This window comes from Coregonus lavaretus, assembly GCF_964263955.1.
Source record: "Coregonus lavaretus genome assembly, contig: SUPER_35_unloc_2, whole genome shotgun sequence".
NCBI classification, from domain to species: Eukaryota; Metazoa; Chordata; class Actinopteri; order Salmoniformes; family Salmonidae; genus Coregonus; species Coregonus lavaretus.
In genome coordinates, this window is record NW_028167180.1 from 2,085,945 (window position 1) to 2,107,577 (window position 21,633).

General features: G+C 41.9%; 1 protein-coding gene across 1 annotated transcript in view; it reads left to right on the forward strand.

The window, feature by feature from the left end:
* LOC311110164 (C-type lectin domain family 4 member E-like) overlaps positions 1–21,396 on the forward strand; it is a gene marked incomplete at both ends in the record, with an annotated part of 56,457 nt that extends 35,061 nt beyond the window's left edge. Inside the window, 4 exons of the mRNA XM_084188719.1 lie at positions 19,691–19,828; positions 19,941–20,083; positions 20,213–20,316; positions 21,237–21,396. Coding sequence (XP_084044845.1) covers positions 19,691–19,828; positions 19,941–20,083; positions 20,213–20,316; positions 21,237–21,396 — 545 coding nt within the window. The remainder of the gene's footprint in view (positions 1–19,690; positions 19,829–19,940; positions 20,084–20,212; positions 20,317–21,236) is intronic.
* Positions 21,397–21,633: the final 237 nt, after the last annotated feature.

Below are 21,633 nucleotides of genomic sequence, written 5' to 3' on the forward strand. Positions count from 1 at the left end.
CACCCGAAGATTTTCCAAAAATTGGTACGAACGAAAAACCTGGCTTGCAGGCTGCGATGTAGCTAATGCAGTCTTCTGCTACCCCTGCTTACTCTTTCACCCTGAAGGCGGCACGGCAGACAGCACCGCTTGGACAGCGACTGGTGTAACGGACATGCACCATCTTTCAGAAAAGATTAAGAAACATGAGCTGTCAAAGACCCACATGGATAGCTGTTTGAGATTGTCTGCTTTGGGGAGAGTGAACATTGCCACTCAACTGGATGAGGGATACAGGCTAGCTGTCCGCCGCCACAACGATGAGGTTAGCAAGAACCGCCACATCCTCAGCCGGCTAATCCAGTGTGTGAAGTTTTGCGGAGTGTTTGAGTTAGCTTTGCGAGGTAAAGATGAAACTGAGGGCTCCACCAACCCTGGTATTTTTCTTGGACTTGTCAACTTTGTGGCACAATTAGATGAGGTGTTTTATGGAAATGCATATTGTTTATGCAGTGTTGAGGAATGTGAAAGAACACCCTTGATTATTTTTACTGTGATAACTTATTTTGCTTTTGTAAGCCAACACTTTTGAGATCAGTCAATAAATGCTTCTGGTATTGACTTATATGATGCCCCTGTCTTCATGTTGTTGCTGGACATATCTTTTTTTAAATGTGTGTAGGTCACCTAAATCATCAGAAAAATTGTACCCCCCTGAGAATTTTTTCAGGAGCCGCCACTGACCCTGACTAAAAAGAGAGACCAGATACAGACCAGATATAACACCCTGACTGAAGAGAGAGACCAGCTACAGAATGAGAGAGATGATCTCAAGAGAAAGTTCTCTAATCTGAGTGAGTTCACCTAATAAATTATGAACATCACATGCCTAATATGCAGTCAACTTGTGTTTGTATTCTTCAATAATAGGTGCAGTATAATAATTCATGTTTTTGTCTTGTAGAACAAACCTGTCCTAAAGGCTGGCAGAAGTTTGAATCCAGTTGGTACTTCCTGTCTACTGAGACTAAAACCTGCAGGGAGAGCAGACAGGACTGTCTGGAGAGAGGAGCAGACCTGGTCATCGTAAACAGTGATAAGGAACAGGTGAGAGAGAGAGAGAGAGAAGTGGAGACTGTATTAATAACGTTGTTTTCTGTCACAACAACAGACATTTATCAATGGGCATAAAACAGTCAGTCCTGTCTGGATTGGTCTGACTGTTACTGAGGGGACCTGGAAATGGGTGGACAGCACCACACTGACCACCACAAGGTAATATACTACTGCTTTAATAACACTGACCACAGTGTAAGGAGTAGGACTGATTCTCTGCCTTGTTCATGCTCTAGGTTCTGAGAGAGTGGCCAGTCTAACTGTCGTTTCTACTGCAGGTATTGGAGGAGTGGAGAGCCTAATGGTGGTGGAGTGGAGAACTGTGTGGTGGTACATTTTGTGAGTTCATCAGGCGATAGATATTGGTGGGACAATGGGAGATCATCAGGATATTCGTGGGTCTATGGGTGTTCCACTCCACAGTACTGGATCTGTGAAAAATACTCTTTGTAGTCACTGCTGTTTAAGGAACTCTGAAGACTGATGATATATTTTGGTAGAATGGCACTCTGAACTAGACGTAGGAGAGAAAGGCTCACACACACACACACACGGAAGAATGCACTTACACATGCACGCACACAAATCAAATTAGGTATATATCACTCAATAGCTGTTGTCAATGTTAAGATGTACAGTTCATTATGTAACATTGCATGTAGGCTCTACAAAAATATCTCTCTCTACCTCACTCTCTCCCTCTACCTCTTTTAATTAGCAACATGTCATGTGATTTGCCATGTGGGTTTCTGATAAGTTGATTCATTATTTTCATAAATCACTTTTATAATAAGAAGAACAAAAGCACAGATTAATAAATAAAGGAACAATGTCCTTTAAAACCTCTGACAAAGATGCAGACAGATTTCTTACACACACTTCTGAATATTTCCTCACACTGACGTCACACACAGACAGCACAGATAGAAAAGAAGCCCCCTATTTGGCCATCGATGGCCAGTCACGGAGTGCAAGACATAACGTGACTTCCTTATGAACAATGCCACAGACAGGCCTTGCGAAATATGACATCCTGCTTGAAAGTGATTGGATACTTAAAACATTCTATCAACTGCAGTGCACCACAGACAGACATCAGAGAGGAACCAATAGAGACTCATATCAGAATAGCTACTCAACTACTGCTCATTGAAGTTAGAATCATTCAGTAGATATTACCATTACGAGTCAATTAGAAAGGTAATCATAAGTAAGTTAACACTATAAGAGGTCAGACAGACTGAATTAGTTGATTAATTGATTGATTGGGGTAATCATTGATATTCGGTACAGTTCTTTAAGATGGCCAGCTACATCAACAAACAGGTGATTGAATTAAACAAAGTTACTGAAGAAAACCGGAACAGAGCAACAAGGAGCGTGAAGACTGAGACCCATCTCTCAGGTACAAAGAATGATCTCTATCTTTCTCTCTCTCACACGCGGAGGCAGGCAGTTATGAACGCACTAACTGAACGCATGCACGCACGCACACACACACACACACACACACACACACACACACACACACACACACACACACACACACACACTCACTCACTCACTAACACCACGTAATAGAAAAAACACATTTTTTTGGTTCTGTCTTCTGTGTGGTTCAGTTGATACAGAGCGTGTGGTTCAAAACCAGCTGGGGTCACGTACACTAAGATGTATCAATTCAATGTATTTTTTTACTTCACTTATCCAAACTATTTGGAACTATTTAAAGACGATCAATTGAAAATAACCTTTTTAAACAACAACACAGGGGACACCCCGCCACTGTATTTGGTAAACAGCTGAGGGACGGGGCTGGAAAAATGTAACCACTCTCAAATTCATAGAGAGATATATGTATGCAAGGACTGGCCATCCACGAGATCAAAATGATAGTTTTAACCATCTGAAGCTATATGGTGTTTGTTTACAATTTCATCGTGAAACAAGCTTATATTTTGGGTCGTGATGGGGTTAGACGGTTAAATTAAGCTCATGAGGTATTTACAGTAAAAGTTACATTTTCAAGTATCAATGGGGAAATATCATTAATTTAGAAATCACAGATTGCACATTTTAAGTCATGCTGCAGCTATATTGTGTAATTTGGGCAATTTAATCATACAGTAGCTTCCTGTTTACCATATTTGAGATGACTGCAAGCTTGAGCAAACATTTGCTGCCAACCCTCAATCTCAATATAGTCCCAAATGCTACCCTATTAGCACAGTTGCTTTGACCAGGGCCCATAGTGCTCTGTTCAAACGTAGTGCACCATATATGGAATAGGGGGCCATTTGGGACTTCACCTTTTCTAATGCACAATTTTTTACCAGGGCCCATGGAGCAGATATACAGTATAGATTTTATTATCACAATGTAGTTAAGTAATGACAAAGCAAGTATCACAATTCCAGAAATGTTTAAATATTTTTGACACAAAAAAACACACCCGTTGTAATTATGTAGTACAAAGAAATGTGCACCCTGTTCACAATGGTCTATTCTTTTGTGGCGCGTGAGTTTCAAGTTTAAGGAAGTTTACCCTAGCATTTCTACTGATCTGCGTGCCAGTTCTGATTTTCATGTGTATTTTAGTGGAACAGTTTAATTTCAATAACGTTTTTGTTTCTCAAAATCAACCAGCCTCTGCCATATGGACACATTGATACACCTTGATTGGCTTAATAAATTAGCGTATGGAACTAAGCAATATAGCCTATAGGCCAATGTAGCAGTAGTATAACTTCCATTGTCAACTAAGTAAAAATGCATAAACCACACAAATAAAAACAGAAAATATCCTGATGAAAATGCAGGTTCTTTCAATCTCATTCATCTCTTTACTCTGCCTGTCTGCCTCCCTTTCAGTCTTGACTTGCGCTGTCACTAGTGAAGTGCAACGTTGTATCAAATCAATCAGTTAGTGAAGGGCAACATTGTATCAAATCAATCAACTGGGTCCGGCCCAATGACTGTATATATGGAGGTCCGGCCGGAAGCGAACTTGCAACATTTAATCAACTAGCCTATTCCGGGCCCTCATAGTTTTTTGTGCCAGTAAGCTCGGGAGAGACGCAGCTGTTTTCACGCAAAGGGAGATGTGTTCAGGTATTTTATGACATTTCTACTGGATATATGCTATCTTCAGAACATGACATTTTGCTGTTTCACAAGGTGGACTGGTGTTTATCGAAAGGGAGAGTGTTGGAAAGATTTTTTAAATACTTTGAGGAACTAACATTCACAACTGAAATTCAATAATACTGACTTCTTTGACTTACTGTGTGCGGAGAGAAACAAAAATACTGAGAAGCTCAGCTTATTAGTGATGGTGAGTTAAAGCAATCAGAAATCAGACATCCCCAAATGGCACTTACCTACACTTGCACGCAGCAGGCCAGTTAGCCTACATCTATGCATGCTCTGGCACAAACTCTCCGTCAATGTTAAGAGGACAGAGAAACCAGAAACATGCTCATTGCTGACACGGAGCACTCTAAACAAAACACAATGAAAACATTTACAAAACTCGTAACTGATCGTATGAAATAAAACAAAACTAATCTTGGCACCACACTGCCAGGTCTCTGACCTCCTCGCTGTAGGCCGTCTCATCGTCATAGGTGATCAGGCCTACCACCGTTGTGTCGTCGGCAAACTTAATGATGGTGTTGGAGTTGGTCGCGGCCACCCAGTCATGGGTGAACAAAGAGTACAGAAAGGGACTAAGCATGCACCCCTGAGGGACCCCATGTTGAGGGTCAGTGTGGCGGATATGTTGTTGCCTACCCTCACCACCTGGGGGCAGCCCGTCAGGAAGTCTAGGATCCAGTTGCAGAGGGAGTTGTTTAATCCCAGGGTCCTTAGTTTAGTGTTGAGCTTGGAGAGCACTATGGTGTTGAACTCTGAGCTGAAGTCAATGATGAGCATAGAGATTGTATCATCTTTGGATCTGTGGGGAGGTATGCGAATTGGAGTGGGTCCAAGGTGTTTAGGATGATGGTGTTGAACTGAGCCATGACCAGCCTTTCACAGCATTTCATGGCTACAGGTGTGAGTGCTACAGGGCGATAGTCATTTAGACAGTTTAATTAGGCATTCTTGGGCGCAGGGACTATGGTGGTCTGCTTGAAACATGTAGGTATTACAGACTGGGTCAGGGAGAGGTTGAAAATGTCATTGAAACATTTTCCAGTTGCTCAGCGCATGCTCTGACTATGCGTCCTTGTAATTTGTCTGTGAATGCTAAGCTGTTTAAAGGTCTTTTTCATGGAGAGCGTGATCACACAGTAGTCCGGAACAGCTGGTGCTCTCCTGCATGGTTTAGTGTTGCTAGCCTCAAAGCAAGCATAGAAGGTATACTACATTACCAAAACTATGTTGACACCTGCTTGTCGAACATCTCATTCTAAAATCATGGGCATTAATATGGAGTTTGTCCCACCTTTGCTGATATAACAGCCTCCACTCTTCTGGGAAGGCTTTCCACTAGATGTTGGAACATTGCTGCGGGGACTTGCTTCCATTCAGCCACAAGAGCATTAGTGAGATCAGGCACGGATGTTAGGCGATTAGGCCTGGATTGCAGTCGGCATTCCAATTCATCCCAAAGGTGTTCATTTGGGTTGAGTTCAGGACTCTGTGCAGGTCAGTCAAGTTCTTCCACACCGATCTCGACAAACCATTTCTGTATGGACATCGCTTTGTGCACAGGGTCATTGTCATGCTAAAACAGCAAAGGGCCTTCCCCAAACTTTTGCCCCAAAGTTGGAAGCACAGAATCGTCTAGAATGTCATAGTATGCTGTGGCGTTAAGATTTCCCTTCACTGGAACTAATGGGCCTAGCCCGAACCATAAAAAAACGTCCCAGACCATTATTCTTCCTCCACCCAACTTTACAGTTGGCACTTTGTATTCGGGCAGGTAGCGTTCTCTTGTTATCCGCCAAACCCAGATTTGTCCGTCGGACTGCCAGATGGTGAAGCGTGATTCATCACTCCAGAGAACACGTTTCCACTGCTCCATAGTCCAATGACGGCGAGCTTTACAGCACTTTAGCCGACACTTGGCATTACACATGGTGATCCTAGGCTTCTGTGCGGCTTCTATTGTACTGATGTTGCTTCCAGAGGCAGTTTGGACCGAGGATAGACAATTTTTACGCACTTCAGCACTCGGCAGTCCCGTTCTGTGAGCTTGTGTGGCCTACCACTTCACAGCTGAGACGTTGTTGCTCCTATACATTTCCACTTTACAATAATAGCACTCACAGTTGACCGGGGCAGCTCTAGCCGGGCAGAAATTTGACTGACTTGTTGGAAAGGTGGCATCCTATGATGGTGCCACATTGAAAGTCACTGAGCTCTTCGGTAAGGCCTTTCTACTGCCAGTGTTTTTCTATGGAGATTGCATGGCTGTGTGCTCAATTTTATACACCTGTCAGCAACGGGTGTGTCTGAAATAGCCAAATCTACTGATTTGAAGGGGAATTCACATACTTTTGTATATATAGTGTAACTAGCTTGTCTGGTAGGCTCGCGTCACTGGACAAATCACTGCTGGGTTTCCCTTTGTAATAGTTTGCAAGTCCTGCCTCATCCAACGAGCGTCAGAACCTGTGTAGTAGGATTCGATTTTGGTCCTGTATTGAAGCTTTGCCTGTTTGATGGTTCATCGTAGGAGGTAGCGGGATTTCTTATAAGGGTCTGGATTAGTGTCCCACTCCTTGAAAGTGGCAGCTCTAGCCTTTAGCCCAATGCCGATATTGCCTGTAATCCATAGCTTCTGGTTGGGATATGTACGTCTGGTCAATGTGGGGAAGATGTCATCGATGCACTTACTAATGAAGCTGGTCACTGATGTGGTAAATTCTTCAATGCCATAGGATGAATCCCAGAACATATTCCAGTCTGTCGTAGAGAAACAGTCCTGTAGCTTAACATTCGCTTCATTGCACCACTTCTGTATTGAGCGTGTGATTGGTACTTCCTGTTTTAGTTATTGCTTGTAGGCAAGAATCAGGAGGATAGAGTTATGGTCAGATTTGCCAAATGGAGGGCAAGGGAGAGCTTTGTATGTGTCTCGGTGTGTGGAGTAAAGGTGATTTAGAGATTTTTCAGTTCCAGTTGCACAGGTGACGTGCAAGTAGAAATTAGGTAAAACAGATTAAGTTTTCCTGCATTAAAGTCAACGGCCACTAGGAGTGCCACCTCTGGGTGAGCATTTTCTTGTTTGCTAATGGCCATATACAGCTCCTTGAGTGAGGTCTTAGTGCCAGCATCGGTTTGTGGTGGTAAATACACAGCTACAAAAAAATATAGATGAAAACTCTCTTGGTAAATATTATGGTCTACAGATTATCATGAGGTATTCTAACTCAGGTGAGCAGAATCTTGAGACTTCCTTGATAACACCAGATGTTGTTAACAAAGAGACACACACCACCTCCCTGCCACCACCGTTCTGTCCTGCCGGTTTACAGAAAAAACAGCTAGATTAATATTTACCATGTCCTTGTTCAGCCACGACTCTGGGCATACTTGTATTTCACTGTACAGCCTTACCTATGGATTGTGGATCAATGAAAGGGGGTATCAGTCTACTCAGTTACACACACAGAACACAACTGTGAAGAGTTTACACAAATATTAGGATTGTGGGTTAGTTAGATCACAAACATGTCTAAACTACAGTTGTTGAGTGAAAATGTGATCGAGATGTACAGTGGGGGAAAAAAGTATTTAGTCAGCCACCAATTGTGCAAGTTCTCCCACTTAAAAGATGAGAGAGGCCTGTAATTTTCATCATAGGTACACGTCAACTATGGCAGACAAATTGAGAATGGTGGAAAATAAGTATTTGGTCACCTACAAACAAGCAAGATTTCTGGCTCTCACAGACCTGTAACTTCTTCTTTAAGAGGCTCCTCTGTCCTCCACTCGTTACCTGTATTAATGGCACCTGTTTGAACTTGTTATCAGTATAAAAGACACCTGTCCACAACCTCAAACAGTAACACTCCAAACTCCACTATGGCCAAGACCAAAGAGCTGTCAAAGGACACCAGAAACAAAATTGTAGACCTGCACCAGGCTGGGAAGACTGATTCTGCAATAGGTAAGCAGCTTGGTTTGAAGAAATCAACTGTGGGAGCAATTATTAGAAAATGGAAGACATACAAGACCACTGATAATCTCCCTCGATCTGGGGCTCCACGCAAGATCTCACCCCGTGGGGTCAAAATGATCACAAGAACGGTGAGCAAAAATCCCAGAACCACACGGGGGGACCTAGCGAATGACCTGCAGAGAGCTGGGACCAAAGTAAAAAAGCCTACCATCAGTAACACACTACGCCGCCAGGGACTCAAATCCTGCAGTGCAAGACGTGTCCCCCTGCTTAAGCCAGTACATGTCCAGGCCCGTCTGAAGTTTGCTAGAGTGCATTTGGATGATCCAGAAGAGGATTGGGAGAATGTCATATGGTCAGATGAAACCAAAATATAACTTTTTGGAAAAATCTCAATTTGTCGTGTTTGGAGGACAAAGAATGCTGAGTTGCATCCAAAGAACACCATACCTACTGTGAAGCATGGGGGTGGAAACATCATGCTTTGGGGCTGTTTTTCTGCAAAGGGACCAGGACGACTGATCCGTGTAAAGGAAAGAATGAATGGGGCCATGTATTTCGAGATTTTGAGTGAAAGCCTCCTTCCATCAGCAAGGGCATTGAAGATGAAACGTGGCTGGGTCTTTCAGCAAGACAATGATCCCAAACACACCGCCCGGGCAACGAAGGAGTGGCTTCGTAAGAAGCATTTCAAGGTCCTGGAGTGGGCTAGCCAGTCTCCAGATCTCAACCCCATAGAAAATCTTTGGAGGGAGTTGAAAGTCCATGTTGCCCAGCGACAGCCCCAAAACATCACTGCTCTAGAGGAGATCTGCATGGAGGAATGGGCCAAAATACCAGCAACAGTGTGTGAAAACCTTGTGAAGACTTACAGAAAACGTTTGACCTGTGGCATTGCCAACAAAGGGTATATAACAAAGTATTGAGAAACTTTTGTTATTGACCAAATACTTATATTCCACCATAATTTGCAAATAAATTCATAAAAAATCCTACAATGTGATTTTCTGAATTTTTTTTCTTCTCATTTTGTCTGTCATAGTTGACGTGTACCTATGATGAAAATTACAGGTCTCTCTCATCTTTTTAAGTGGGAGAACTTGCACAATTGGTGGCTGACTAAATACCTTTTTTCCCCCACTGTAGTTGTTCCTTATTGCACTGACTTTGCTCACAGCTGCTTGTTTGAAGAAGTGTACTTACTGTGATCAAGATGTAGTTGTCCCACTGGCTATCCTAAGTTGAACGCACCAATTTGTAAGTCGCTCTGGATAAGAGTGTCTGATAAATGACTTCAATGTAAGATGTAAATGTAAAACTGGAAGAAGACAAAGGACAAAGAGATCTGTCAGAAGATGGGAACCACAAGCAGGATCATGTGGATCAACACTGTTAGGAAATCAAAGCATCTCTGAATCATTCAGGCTGTGGGTTTCAGATAAATAGAACCATGATTTCCTTTTTTTAAATGTTCAGTGGAGGAGGAAATGGACTTGTGGAAGTGAATCAATACTGTGGAAGAGCCACAACTGTTTCCTCATAGTGACGCAAGAAAACATACCGATTTCCTCTCCTCACCAAGTTCAATTGCGCAGAGGGGGTCTTCATAAGGTGATGCTGTAAAGGTTGTGATGTTGCATTTTCTGTGTATGTATGTGTAACTTTATTTCCACTTGAGAGCAAGATGCTGTCGTATCGAGTAAATGCTGGCAATTATTGCTGATAAACAAAGGAGTCTGCTCATACTGAACTTGGATCATAAGGTTTATTCATATCACAAGCTTCAGCATAAGTGACAGATGTCATGACATCCGGAGAGCGACGGCCCGGATTGCAATGGTCGCTCTGCCCTCTCTTTGTCTAGCCCCTACTTATAAACAATGCAAAAAGATGGGTGGCTCCCTCTGCTGTCCAATCACCCGTCTCCCCTGGGGCATCACCCCACAAACGCCACATTTGACCTAACATAAACAACATTCCATTTCTTCATGAAAAACATTTAACAAAGGCATAATCCTAATACACGACATTTCCCCACTTCGAGACTAACTAAAAGTCTCGAAAACAAAACAGAATAGGATTATGACCAGTAACAATTTATCTTATTGAGTATCTTTAACATTAAACCAAAAACATTCTCCTCTAGAGTGTAAATACCTTTCTATGAAATATGAATAACTGTTTATGAAGTGTGAATACATTACTATGAAATATGAACAAATCTTTATGGAGTGTGAGAGCGAAAAACTGTCCGGCAACCTTCGTTCCAAATCCATCCATCAATCCAGACAGTAAAATTCTCTCACGGTCCCTCTGCCCCAGGCAACCACCTAGGTACTCCCGATAAACTCATAAACAATGTAAATGCATTTGAAACTATGATGCAAATAAATACACATGTAAGCCCCTGCAAACAAAATCCTATCCAAAAAATGTCCACTCTCAGGCTGGTCAACCCATTGGACCCTACAGTGGACCTCTCCCTGCCTAGACTCCCTGTCCCTAAGCATCAATGAAATAAACAAAAACATCTAAGATCCCCACATGTATCCAATAACATCAAATATCATTCTACAAAAATTAATACGTAAGAGTATGACACAAATTATGTATTACACATGAAATATGTCTATATTTCATTGCAGACACTGGAATGTAGTCCACTACACTTCATCTCCCCGTAGTCTCGACTTCCAATGGATTGTTGATGATGGAATCGGAATCTTTCCACACCCTCTTTGTTTCATCTCCTCCAGTCATTGTCCTTTCACATTGTCCCTTCATATTGTCCTTGTTTGAGTATTTCAATCTCCACATATTCCCCCAAATGCTTCTGGAAGAAAAGAAAAGACCAAACAGTATATTTTGCAAAACAACACTTTCAAATTAAACATCAATATCAACTAAGAATATAAAAATGATATAAGGATTACTATTTTGTACTATATCAACCGGTGTAATCACCTTCATAGCCTTGTTGTCCTTTCTCCCCCATTGTAACAACCCTTTTATATTCCTTTATTGTGAATTATTTTATTTTAGACTATATAGCCTATGGCTTCCCCCCTTTAATTATTAATATAAACTAAACAACCCCCCCAAAAAAAAAATCAACCAATAAAAATATGAATATGAAAAAATTCAATTAACATTTTTATTCAAAAACCATTTCTAATTAAAATAAAAAATCAATTAAAAAATCAATTAAAAATTATGAATAATTAAAACCAATTTTTATTTCTATATCCTATCTTACCCATTTATCAATTAGTGGCTATCTTACCACAACCCATCAGGAAAGTAAATGTAAGTTAGTCAACTTCAAAGCAATCCCAAAAACAAAGCCTTCTAACCTTACAACACTACAATTCCCATAAACCCCCTTGCTCTATAAGCACCTAATTATTAAAATTTTACAGAATAATGTCAGTCCTTGATTCCCAACACAACTGTAATTAAACCCAGTGATGCACAGAGCCTCCCAAATGCAAATTTTATTCAAATGATCAGTCTGTTGCCAAGCCTCTGTGAAATTGTCATTACTTCAGATATCCTGTAGGGGAAGATTTTGTAACCAGACCAGTACCAAACCCTTTTTGACTTGATCCTCTGTCGCGTCACGTGACGTGTACGTCAGCACCCCCTCTCTTTCTCTCTCCATTGTTCCTCTCATATGACAAAAACAAAGACACAGGAAAAGATTTTAGTAGTTAATGCAATACTGAGTTACTTCAACCATATTCAATATTCCCCCACTCACATTCGCTTTAAGACTTAATTCAGGACTAAATAGATCGCTCAAAAACATTTTTATTTTATTTTAATCCGTCATTTAATTTAATTAATTATACTCCGTCAATATATATTTAATTTATAAATTCACTACATCTCAACAAATAGTTTCATTTTCGAACAACAGTCACTTTAACGATTAGAAGATTCGTGTCCAAATCTCTCCTCTTTGTGGCTATTTCTCTGTCTCCCCCTGAGCACGCAACCCCACAGAAATATGACCCTTTACCCACAATCCCGTGTTGTAGTTTAACCAATCTCCTCGTGTTGTAGTTTTAGCGGCATAAAATCAAGCGCATGCGCAAATCCCTTTAACCATATGATTGCCACACAATAGAACGCCAGCATTCCACTACAACCTCACTATTTTATACCTTATAATCAAACAATTACACATAACAGAGCTCACATTTGCGTAGAACTCTGAATTCCACACACACCGACATATTTTAAGAGGCTTAGTCCATCGCAATGACACCTCTAAGGACACCCGTTAGCATGTAGCACGCAACACAATTAGCATTTAGCCTTAGCATTTAGCATTAGCCTTTAGCTAACTGTGGCCTACCACGCCCTAAGTAACCTTGCATTGTGCCTAAATCATTGTCCATTTATCCCCGTCTAACTTTATGCTGCCGTAAGTTATGGATATTATATGAGTGGCTACCCCATGCAAATACTCCGTCGACTACAAGATGAGAATAATTTACAATATAACCGTCCACCTCATAGTTCCTAGAACTAACCTGACAACACCTAGCGCGTTGCAAGGATTTATGGCCCACTCCTAAGGAGTGGCCCCATTTCGAGGTCTTCCACAGTTTCACAATGCCCTAATGTATACGTATCTTGGCCCCGATTGTTCTTGACTTACTATTCAAGCAACACATCTCTATAAACAATCCACTTTTGCGCTGTTTAAAATTTCTTGTAATGATTAGCCAGACCCCCGTTCTCAGCAATAATGCCACACGAGGCACATTTCGGTCCTAATGGTACATCCCTCCAGTGTACAATCACATAGCATCCAAACTAACAACTTCCAAAGCTGTGAGGAAAACTCACCCTTGTCTGGCTGACTTCAGATCGAGTTAGCTTGGCGGCAACGATTGCAACAAAGAAGATTTGCAGACCAGCCCCACGTTGGGCGCCATTTGTCGTATCGAGTAAATGCTGGCAATTATTGCTGATAAACAAAGGAGTCTGCTCATACTGAACTTGGATCATAAGGTTTATTCATATCACAAGCTTCAGCATAAGTGACAGATGTCATGACATCCGGAGAGCGACGGCCCGGATTGCAATGGTCGCTCTGCCCTCTCTTTGTCTAGCCCCTACTTATAAACAATGCAAAAAGATGGGTGGCTCCCTCTGCTGTCCAATCACCCGTCTCCCCTGGGGCGTCACCCCACAAACGCCACATTTGACCTAAAATAAACAACATTCCATTTCTTCATGAAAAACATTTAACAAAGGCATAATCCTAATACACGACAATGCCCCTTGACACTGATCCTAGCTTGAAAATTACAAAGGTTAAGACAACAGCGTCACAATAATGCAGGGTTGCTAAACCCAGAAGCACAACATTGCAAGACTTCCTGGAACACTTGCAAAACAGACCAAACACACCAGGCCGGCGTTTGGGGAAGTCAATGAGAGATGTGAAAAATTCTTCCTTAGTTGTTAATTTTCTCAAAATCTAAAGGCACAACCTAGATTCAAGCCAATGTCTTAATTAGTTCTACATGTTATTACTCCATCCTCATGAATGTGACAAAAGCAACTTTATATGTCCTGTACATGGGCACGTCGGCGCAAGATGACTATTAGACCCAATGACGTGTTTCTGCGCATGAGCTTCTCTAGCCAACGTCGCCATGACATCGCCTACAAATGTGATCAGGGATTTCTATTGGAGTAGCAGTTATAGCATATCTTCATACTGCACTGTCTTTGCTACCGCTCTGAATCAACCATGGGACCAGCTCAAGCATTGTAGCAATGCTGCCTAGGCAGAAGGCAAGCGATCCAAGCAATTTTGACAAAAACAATGGATATATTTTTGTTGTGCAAAATTTGGTAGAATCTTAATTCAAATGATTCACAGCTGTAATTGCAGCAAAAAGGTGCTTCCACCAAGTATTAACTCAGGGGGGTGGAGACGTATCCAATTATGATATTTCAGTTTTCTTTGTTCTATAACTGTCTTTCACTTTGAAAATGGGGAGTAGGTTGTGTAGATCTGTAGAAAATATATCGAATTAAACCCATTTAAGATGTAATTTTAAGGCAGCAAAATGTGATAAAAGATCAAGGGGGTGTAGACTTTCTATAAGCACTGTCCTGTAGCATAGTAGGTCTATAATATTTTACACCAGAAACACCTCCTCAGTCATTTCTTATCTGAAGAACTCAACAGCACTGTAGGCAGGATATATGCTTTGATTGAAACAAAATAGGCCTACAAGAAAGGCTAATAGTTATGTTAACACCATCTGGGTTGATTACCTCACAAAACAGTAATTCAAGAAGATCTAAATGCATATTCCCATGAAAATGATTGAAATGATTGGAATGCAGTTTGGACATTTCATCAGTAAAACGTGAGGAATTATCATTCAAGATTGACAGTGATGTTTGCCTATTTTGAAATTAGGTATGCCTAACTTGATGTTTTGAGGTTATTAAAACAAAAGTTTTTCTAGAGACAAACGATGACATCATTCTTTTTTTATGCGCTCCCTCACCTAAACAAATATCACTACACCACTAGTTACAGTGGCTCCTAAAGACATGATTGACATCAGGAAAGGAGGGTAGGCTATCAGCTAATCATTGATTTTGATTATTGATGTTAATCTGCATTATTTTATTTACTGATTGTGATTAGTCTTCAATGCTCTTAAATAATAACTTCATAATATAACCTAATGTTCATAATCTTCTAACTCATGATATATGGCTGGCTAGTGGCTTCAAATCAAATCAAATCAAATGTTATTGTCCTCATGCGCCGAATACAACAGGTGCAGACATTACAATGAAATGTTTACTTACAGCCCCTAACCAACAGTGCATTTATTTTAATAAAAAAGTAAAATAAAACAACATAAAAAAAGTGTTGAGAAAAAAAGAGCAGAAGTAAAATAAAATAACAGTAGGGAGGCTATATATACAGGGGGGTACCGGTGCAGAGTCAATGTGCGGGGGCACCGGCTAGTTGAGGTAGTTGAAGTAATATGTACATGTGGGTAGAGTTAAAGTGACTATGCATAAATAATTACCAGAGTAGCAGCAGCGTAAAAAGGTGGAGTGGGGGTGGGAGGGAAGTGCAAATAGTCCGGGTAGCCATGATTAGCTGTTCAGGAGTCTTATGGCTTGGGGGTAGAAGCTGTTGAGAAGTCTTTTGGACCTAGACTTGGCACTCCTGTACCGCTTGCCGTGCGGTAGCAGAGAGAACAGTCTATGACTAGGGTGGCTGGAGTCTTTGACAATTTTGAGGGCCTTCCTCTGACATCGCCTGGTATAGAGGTCCTGGATGGCAGGAAGCTTGGCCCCAGTGATGTACTGGGAAGTACACACTACCCTCTGTAGTGCCTTGCGGTCGGAGGCCAAGCAGTTGCCATACCAGGTGGTGATGCAACCAGTCAGGATGCTCTCGATGGTGCAGCTGTAGAATGTTTTGAGGATCTGAGGACCCATGCCAAATCTTTTCAGTCTCCTGAGGGGGAATAGGCTTTGTCGTGCCCTCTTCACGACTGTCTTGGTGTGTTTGGACCATGATAGTTCGTTGGTGATGTGGACACCAAGGAACTTGAAGCTCTCAACCTGTTCCACTACAGCCCCGTCGATGAGAATGGGGGCGTGCTCAGTCCTCTTTGTTTTCCTGTAGTCCACAATCATCTCCTTTGTCTTGGTCATGTTGAGGGAGAGAGGTTGTTATCCTGGCACCACACGGCCAGGTCTCTGACCTCCTCTCTATAGGCTGTCTCATCGTTGTCGGTGATCAGGCCTACCACTGTTGTGTCGTCTGCAAACTTAATGACGGTTTTGGAGTAATGCCTGGCCATGCAGTCATGGGTGAACAGGGAGTACACGAGGGGACCCCTGAAGGGCCCCCGTGTTGAGGATCAGTGTGGCAGATGTGTTGTTACCTACCCTTACCACCTGGGGGCGGCCCGTCAGGAAGTCCAGGATCCATTTGCAGAGGGAGGTGTTTAGTCCCAGGATCCTTAGCTTAGTGATGAGCTTTGAGGGCACTATGGTGTTGAATGCTGAGCTGTAGTCAATGAATAGCATTCTCACGTAGGTGTTCCTCTTGTCCAGGTGGGAAAGGGCAGTGTGGAGTGCAATAGAGATTACATCATCTGTGGATCTGTTGGGGCGGTATGCAAATTGGAGTGGGTCTAGGGTTTCTGGGATAATGGTGTTGATGTGAGCCATGACCAGCCTTTCAAAGCACTTCATGGCTACAGACGTCAGTGCTACGGGTCGGTAGTCATTTAGGCAGGTTATCTTAGTGTCCTTGGGCACGGGGACTATGGTGGTCTGCTTGAAACATGTTGGTATTACAGACTCAGTCAGGGACATGTTGAAAATGTCAGTGAAGACACTTGCCAGTTGGTCAGCATATGCTCAGAGTACACGTCCTGGTAAGCCATCTGGCCCTGCGGCCTTGTGAATGTTGACCTGCTTAAAAGTCTTACTCACATCGGCTATGGAGAGCGTGATCACATAGTCCTCGGGAACAGCTGGTGCTCTCATGCATGCTTTAGTTTTGCTTGCCTCGAAGCGAGCATAGAAGTGGTTTAGCTCGTCTGGAAGTCTTGTGTCACTGGGCAGCTCATGGCTGTGCTTCCCTTTGTAGTCTGTAATAGTTTTCAAGCCCTGCCACATCCGACGAGCGTCAGAGCCGGTGTAGTATGATTAAATCTTAGCCCTGTATTGACTCTTCACCTGTTTGATGGTTCGTTGGAGGGCATAGCGGGATTTCTTATAAGCGTCCGGGTTAGAGTCCCACTCCTTGAAAGCGGCAGCTCTACCCTTTAGCTCAGTGCGGATGTTTCATGTAATCCATGGCTTCTGGTTGGGGTATGTACGTACGGTCACTGTGGGGACGACATCATCGATGCACTTATTGATGAAGCCAGTGACTGATGTGGTGTACTCGTCAATGCTATCTGAAGAATCCCGGAACATGTTCCAGTCTGTGCTAGCAAAACAGTCCTGTAGCTTAGAATCTGCGTCATCTGACCACTTTTGTATTAACCGAGTCACTGGTGCTTCCTGCTTTAGTTTTTGCTTATAAGCAGGAATCAGGAGGATAGAGTTATGGTCAGATTTGCCAAATGGAGGGCGAGGGAGAGCTTTGTATGCGTCTCTGTGTGTGGAGTAAAGGTGGTCTAGAGTTTTTTTTTCCTCTGGTTGCACATTTAACATGCTGGTAGAAATTAGGTAGAACAGATTTAAGTTTCCCTGCATTAAAGTCCCCGGCCACTAGGAGCACTCCCTCTGGATGAGCGGTTTCCTGTTGATTTATGGCCTTATACAGCTCATTCAGTGCAATCTTAGTGCCAGCATTAGTTTGTGGTGGTAAATAGACAGCTATGAATAATATAGATGAAAACTCTCTTAGTAAATAGTGTGGTCTACAGCTTATCATAAGATACTCTACCTCAGGCGAGCAAAACCTCGAGACTTCCTTAGTATTTGATTTTGTGCACCAGCTGTTGTTTACAAATATACACAGACTGCAACCCCTTGTCTTACCGGAGTCAGCCATTCTATCCTGCCGATGTAGCGTATAGCCCGCTAGCTGTATGTTGTCCATTTCGTCGTTCATTCACGACTCCGTGAAACATAAGATGTTACAGTTTTTAATGTCCTGTTGGTAGGATAACCGTAATCTTAAATCATCCAATTTGTTCTCTAATGATTGAAGATTGGCTAATAGGATTGATGGCAGAGGCAGTTTACTCGCTCGCCGTCGGATCCTTACAAGGCACCCCGACCTACGTCCACGATATTTCAGTCTCTTCCACATGCGAATGATGGGGATTTGGGCCTTGTCGGGTATCTGTGGGATATCTTTCGCGGCCGCCTTGTTGAAGAAAAAATCTTCGTCCAATACGAGGTGAGTAATCGCTGTCCTGATATCCAGAAGCTCTTTTTGATTATAAGAGACGATGTAAGAAATATTATGTACAAAATAAATTACAAATAACGCGGAAAAACAAATAGTCAATACCTTTTACTTTTAAAGTTAATTTCCTGACATTTTACACATTTTGCCATAAGGAGTAGAGAAAATGTTGCTGTTTTAAAGCCAGCTTTCTGCTATTCTAATCATTTTGCCATGGACTGGAGAGACATTTTTGCATTTTTAAAGCATATTTCCTGCAATTCTACACATTTTGTCAAGACTTATGACATGTTAATGATATATGAGTGAGAGTGACAAAATAAGTAAATGGGGAACCCCTGGAGGCCAGGGCCCCTGGGAACACATCCTATGTGCCCCGACCGGTATTCGGCCATGAGTACAAAGAGTTTAGATAGCTGGCTAGACTAACTGACAATCTAAAAATTGTTAGCTGACAAGGCTAGTAGAGTGACTGACGTAACAAGAGAAAAACTGCTGATGCAAAACCTAATTTCCAAATTGCATATTGTGTATTCACATTGTGTATTCTCTACAAAGTTGAGACCCCGACTGAGTGGTTGCTTTCTCAGATCTGTATTCAAACAGTTTTAAAGAGTTGTAATTTTTTGGGATCTGTATTCAAAAAGTTATAGTGACCTCCAAAGAAACTATTTCTTCCCCCGGAAAAATTGTTACTTGCCACAAAGTATAATTAAAACTATAGAAATCTCAAGTCACATACACACACACACACACACACACACACACACACACAGACACACACACAAAGACAAAGACTTACACATGACACAAAAACACTGAAAAATGCTAATTGATAGCAAGTCCCAGTGGAAGTTTTTTATAATGATTTTACCTTGAATGTAAATATGCAAATAGCTGTATGTTTTCAGTGTATTTAGATGTATTAATGTAATTATGTGCTTCTAACATGTCATACTGATATGGTAACCTCCTCTAAAACAACATTGAGAAACAGTCCTCTTGTAGCTGGTCATGGACCAACACCACCCTCGTCTACGTGTGTTTGTTTGTGTGTACGTGTGCGTGTATGTGTGCATGGGAACGTTGTGTATGTGGGTGTGTGTGTGTGTGGGTATGTGTGCATGGGAACGTTGTGTATGTGTGTTCTCACATCAGTGTGTATCTCCTCAGGACCTGAGGATTCAGGGAGAAGACTCTACAGGATGGTTGCTGTGAGCTTTGGGATGCTGTGTGTTCTACAAGTCACGCTCAACATCTCCCTGAGACTTGTCTGTGAGTGTATTGTTATCTAATCATTAATCCGTTTTTCACAAGGTCCCAAATTCAGATGAATGTTGTTATCTGTGTAACTAAATTCCTCCTCTGTTAGACATGTTCAAGGAACTAACAAAACACATCCAAAATATTCTGTCCACTTTTAGCAGACTGTATAGACCTTCCGTTTTTAACACCTGCCAATTACAGTAGAAGTAAGAAATTGTGTTTTCACCAGTAGCTACAGTATATGTATCAATCCTTTCTAGATAACAGAGGCATGGGAGATAAAACCAATGTGACTGCAGAGAGAGACCAGCTACAGACCAGTTACAACAACCTGACTAAAGAGAGAGACCAGCTACAGAAGGAGAGAGATGATCTCAAAAGAAAGTTCTCTAATCTGAGTGAGTTCACCTAATAAATGATCATAACATCACATGCCTAATATGCAGTCAACTTGTGTTTGTATTCTTCAATAATAGGTGCAGTATAATAATTCATGTTTTTGTCTTGTAGAACAAACCTGTCCTAAAGGCTGGCAGAAGTTTGAATCCAGTTGGTACTTCCTGTCTACTGAGACTAAAACCTGGATGGAGAGCAGAGAGGACTGTCTGGAGAGAGGAGCTGACCTAGTCATCGTAAACAGTGATAAGGAACAGGTGAGAGAACAGAGAGAGAGAGAGATATGGGGGGGTTATGATCAAACATCCCTTGGTCAGTAATGTATCTTCCAATATTTAACACATGTAGTCTATTGCAGTTGACAATATCAGTATCTTTATCAACAGGAGTTTCTCTTTGGCCTCGATAAGAGAGCCTGGATTGGTCTGAATGACTCTGTTACTGAGGGGACCTGGAGATGGGTGGACCGCACACCACTGACCACCCCAAGGTAAGAGACTACTGCTCTAATAACACTGACCACAGTGTAAGGGGTAGGTCTGATTCTCTGTGTTGTTCATAATCCAATGACTACGAGGTGAGATTTGATCCTCCTGGTGTAATATGGAGACTTGACAAATTACATATTGCTTCAAATCTTGTTTTCACTCATAGATGTCATTCCACAAGCACTAAAGATATAGCATAGAAACCAAGTACTATTTGCATTTGAAAATGGCATTCAAAAAATACAACTAAAGTTTTGGTTGTTTGTCCATGCTTGGTGAGGTATCTTCATTTTAAAGCTAAAAAAACTTGTCTATAATTTAGGATGATGTTTTCTACCACAGTGTCTGACTATTTACTTTGACCCCTTTTTGTTGTTGATTTTTGTACTGGCTCTCTTCCACTGGCTCTATGCACCCTCACTAGACTCTACCCACACACACACACACACACACACACACACATACTACACTGACACACCAACACACACTCACACACACACACACACACACTACCTACGCTCACACACACACACACACACTCATACATAGACACACCTTGACACTTTTCTCATGCACTGCTGCTACTCTGTTTATTATCTAACCTGATTGCCTTGACACTTTTACCCCTACCTACATGTACATAGTACCTAAATTACCTCAACTACCTCGTACCCCTGCACATTGACTCGGTACCGGTATTCCTTGTATAAAGCCTCGTTATTGTTATTTTATTGTGTTACTATTTTCCTTTTTTTTATTTAGAAAATGTAGTATTTCTTTTTTTCTAACATTTTAACTCTGCATTGTTGGGAAAGGACCCGTAAGTAAGCATTTCATGGTAAAGTGTAAGCCTGTTGTATTTGGCGCATGTGACAAATCAAATGTTTATTATTTAATTTTCTCTGTCTTGTTTACCCTGTAGTTACTGGTACCAACAGCAGCCTGACAATGGTAATGACGACCCAGCAAATGGGGAGGAGGACTGTGTTGAGCTGAACACAGAAACATGGCTTCCTGTAAAGGCATGGAATGACCAGTCATGTGAAGACAATCGGCACTGGATTTGTGAAAAACGGGTTTAACAAAACCATGACAACAGAGGAGGCTGGTGGGAGGGTGGGCGGGCTCATTGTAATGACTGGAATGGAATCTATGGAACGGTATCAAACACATCAAGCATATAGAAAACACGTTCGACTCCGTTCCATTAATTCCATTCCAGCCATTACAATGAGCCTGTTCTCCTATAGCTCCTCCCACCAGCCTCCTCTTCATGACATCATACTGTAACACAGATACCTGAGCGACGGAAATGAAGC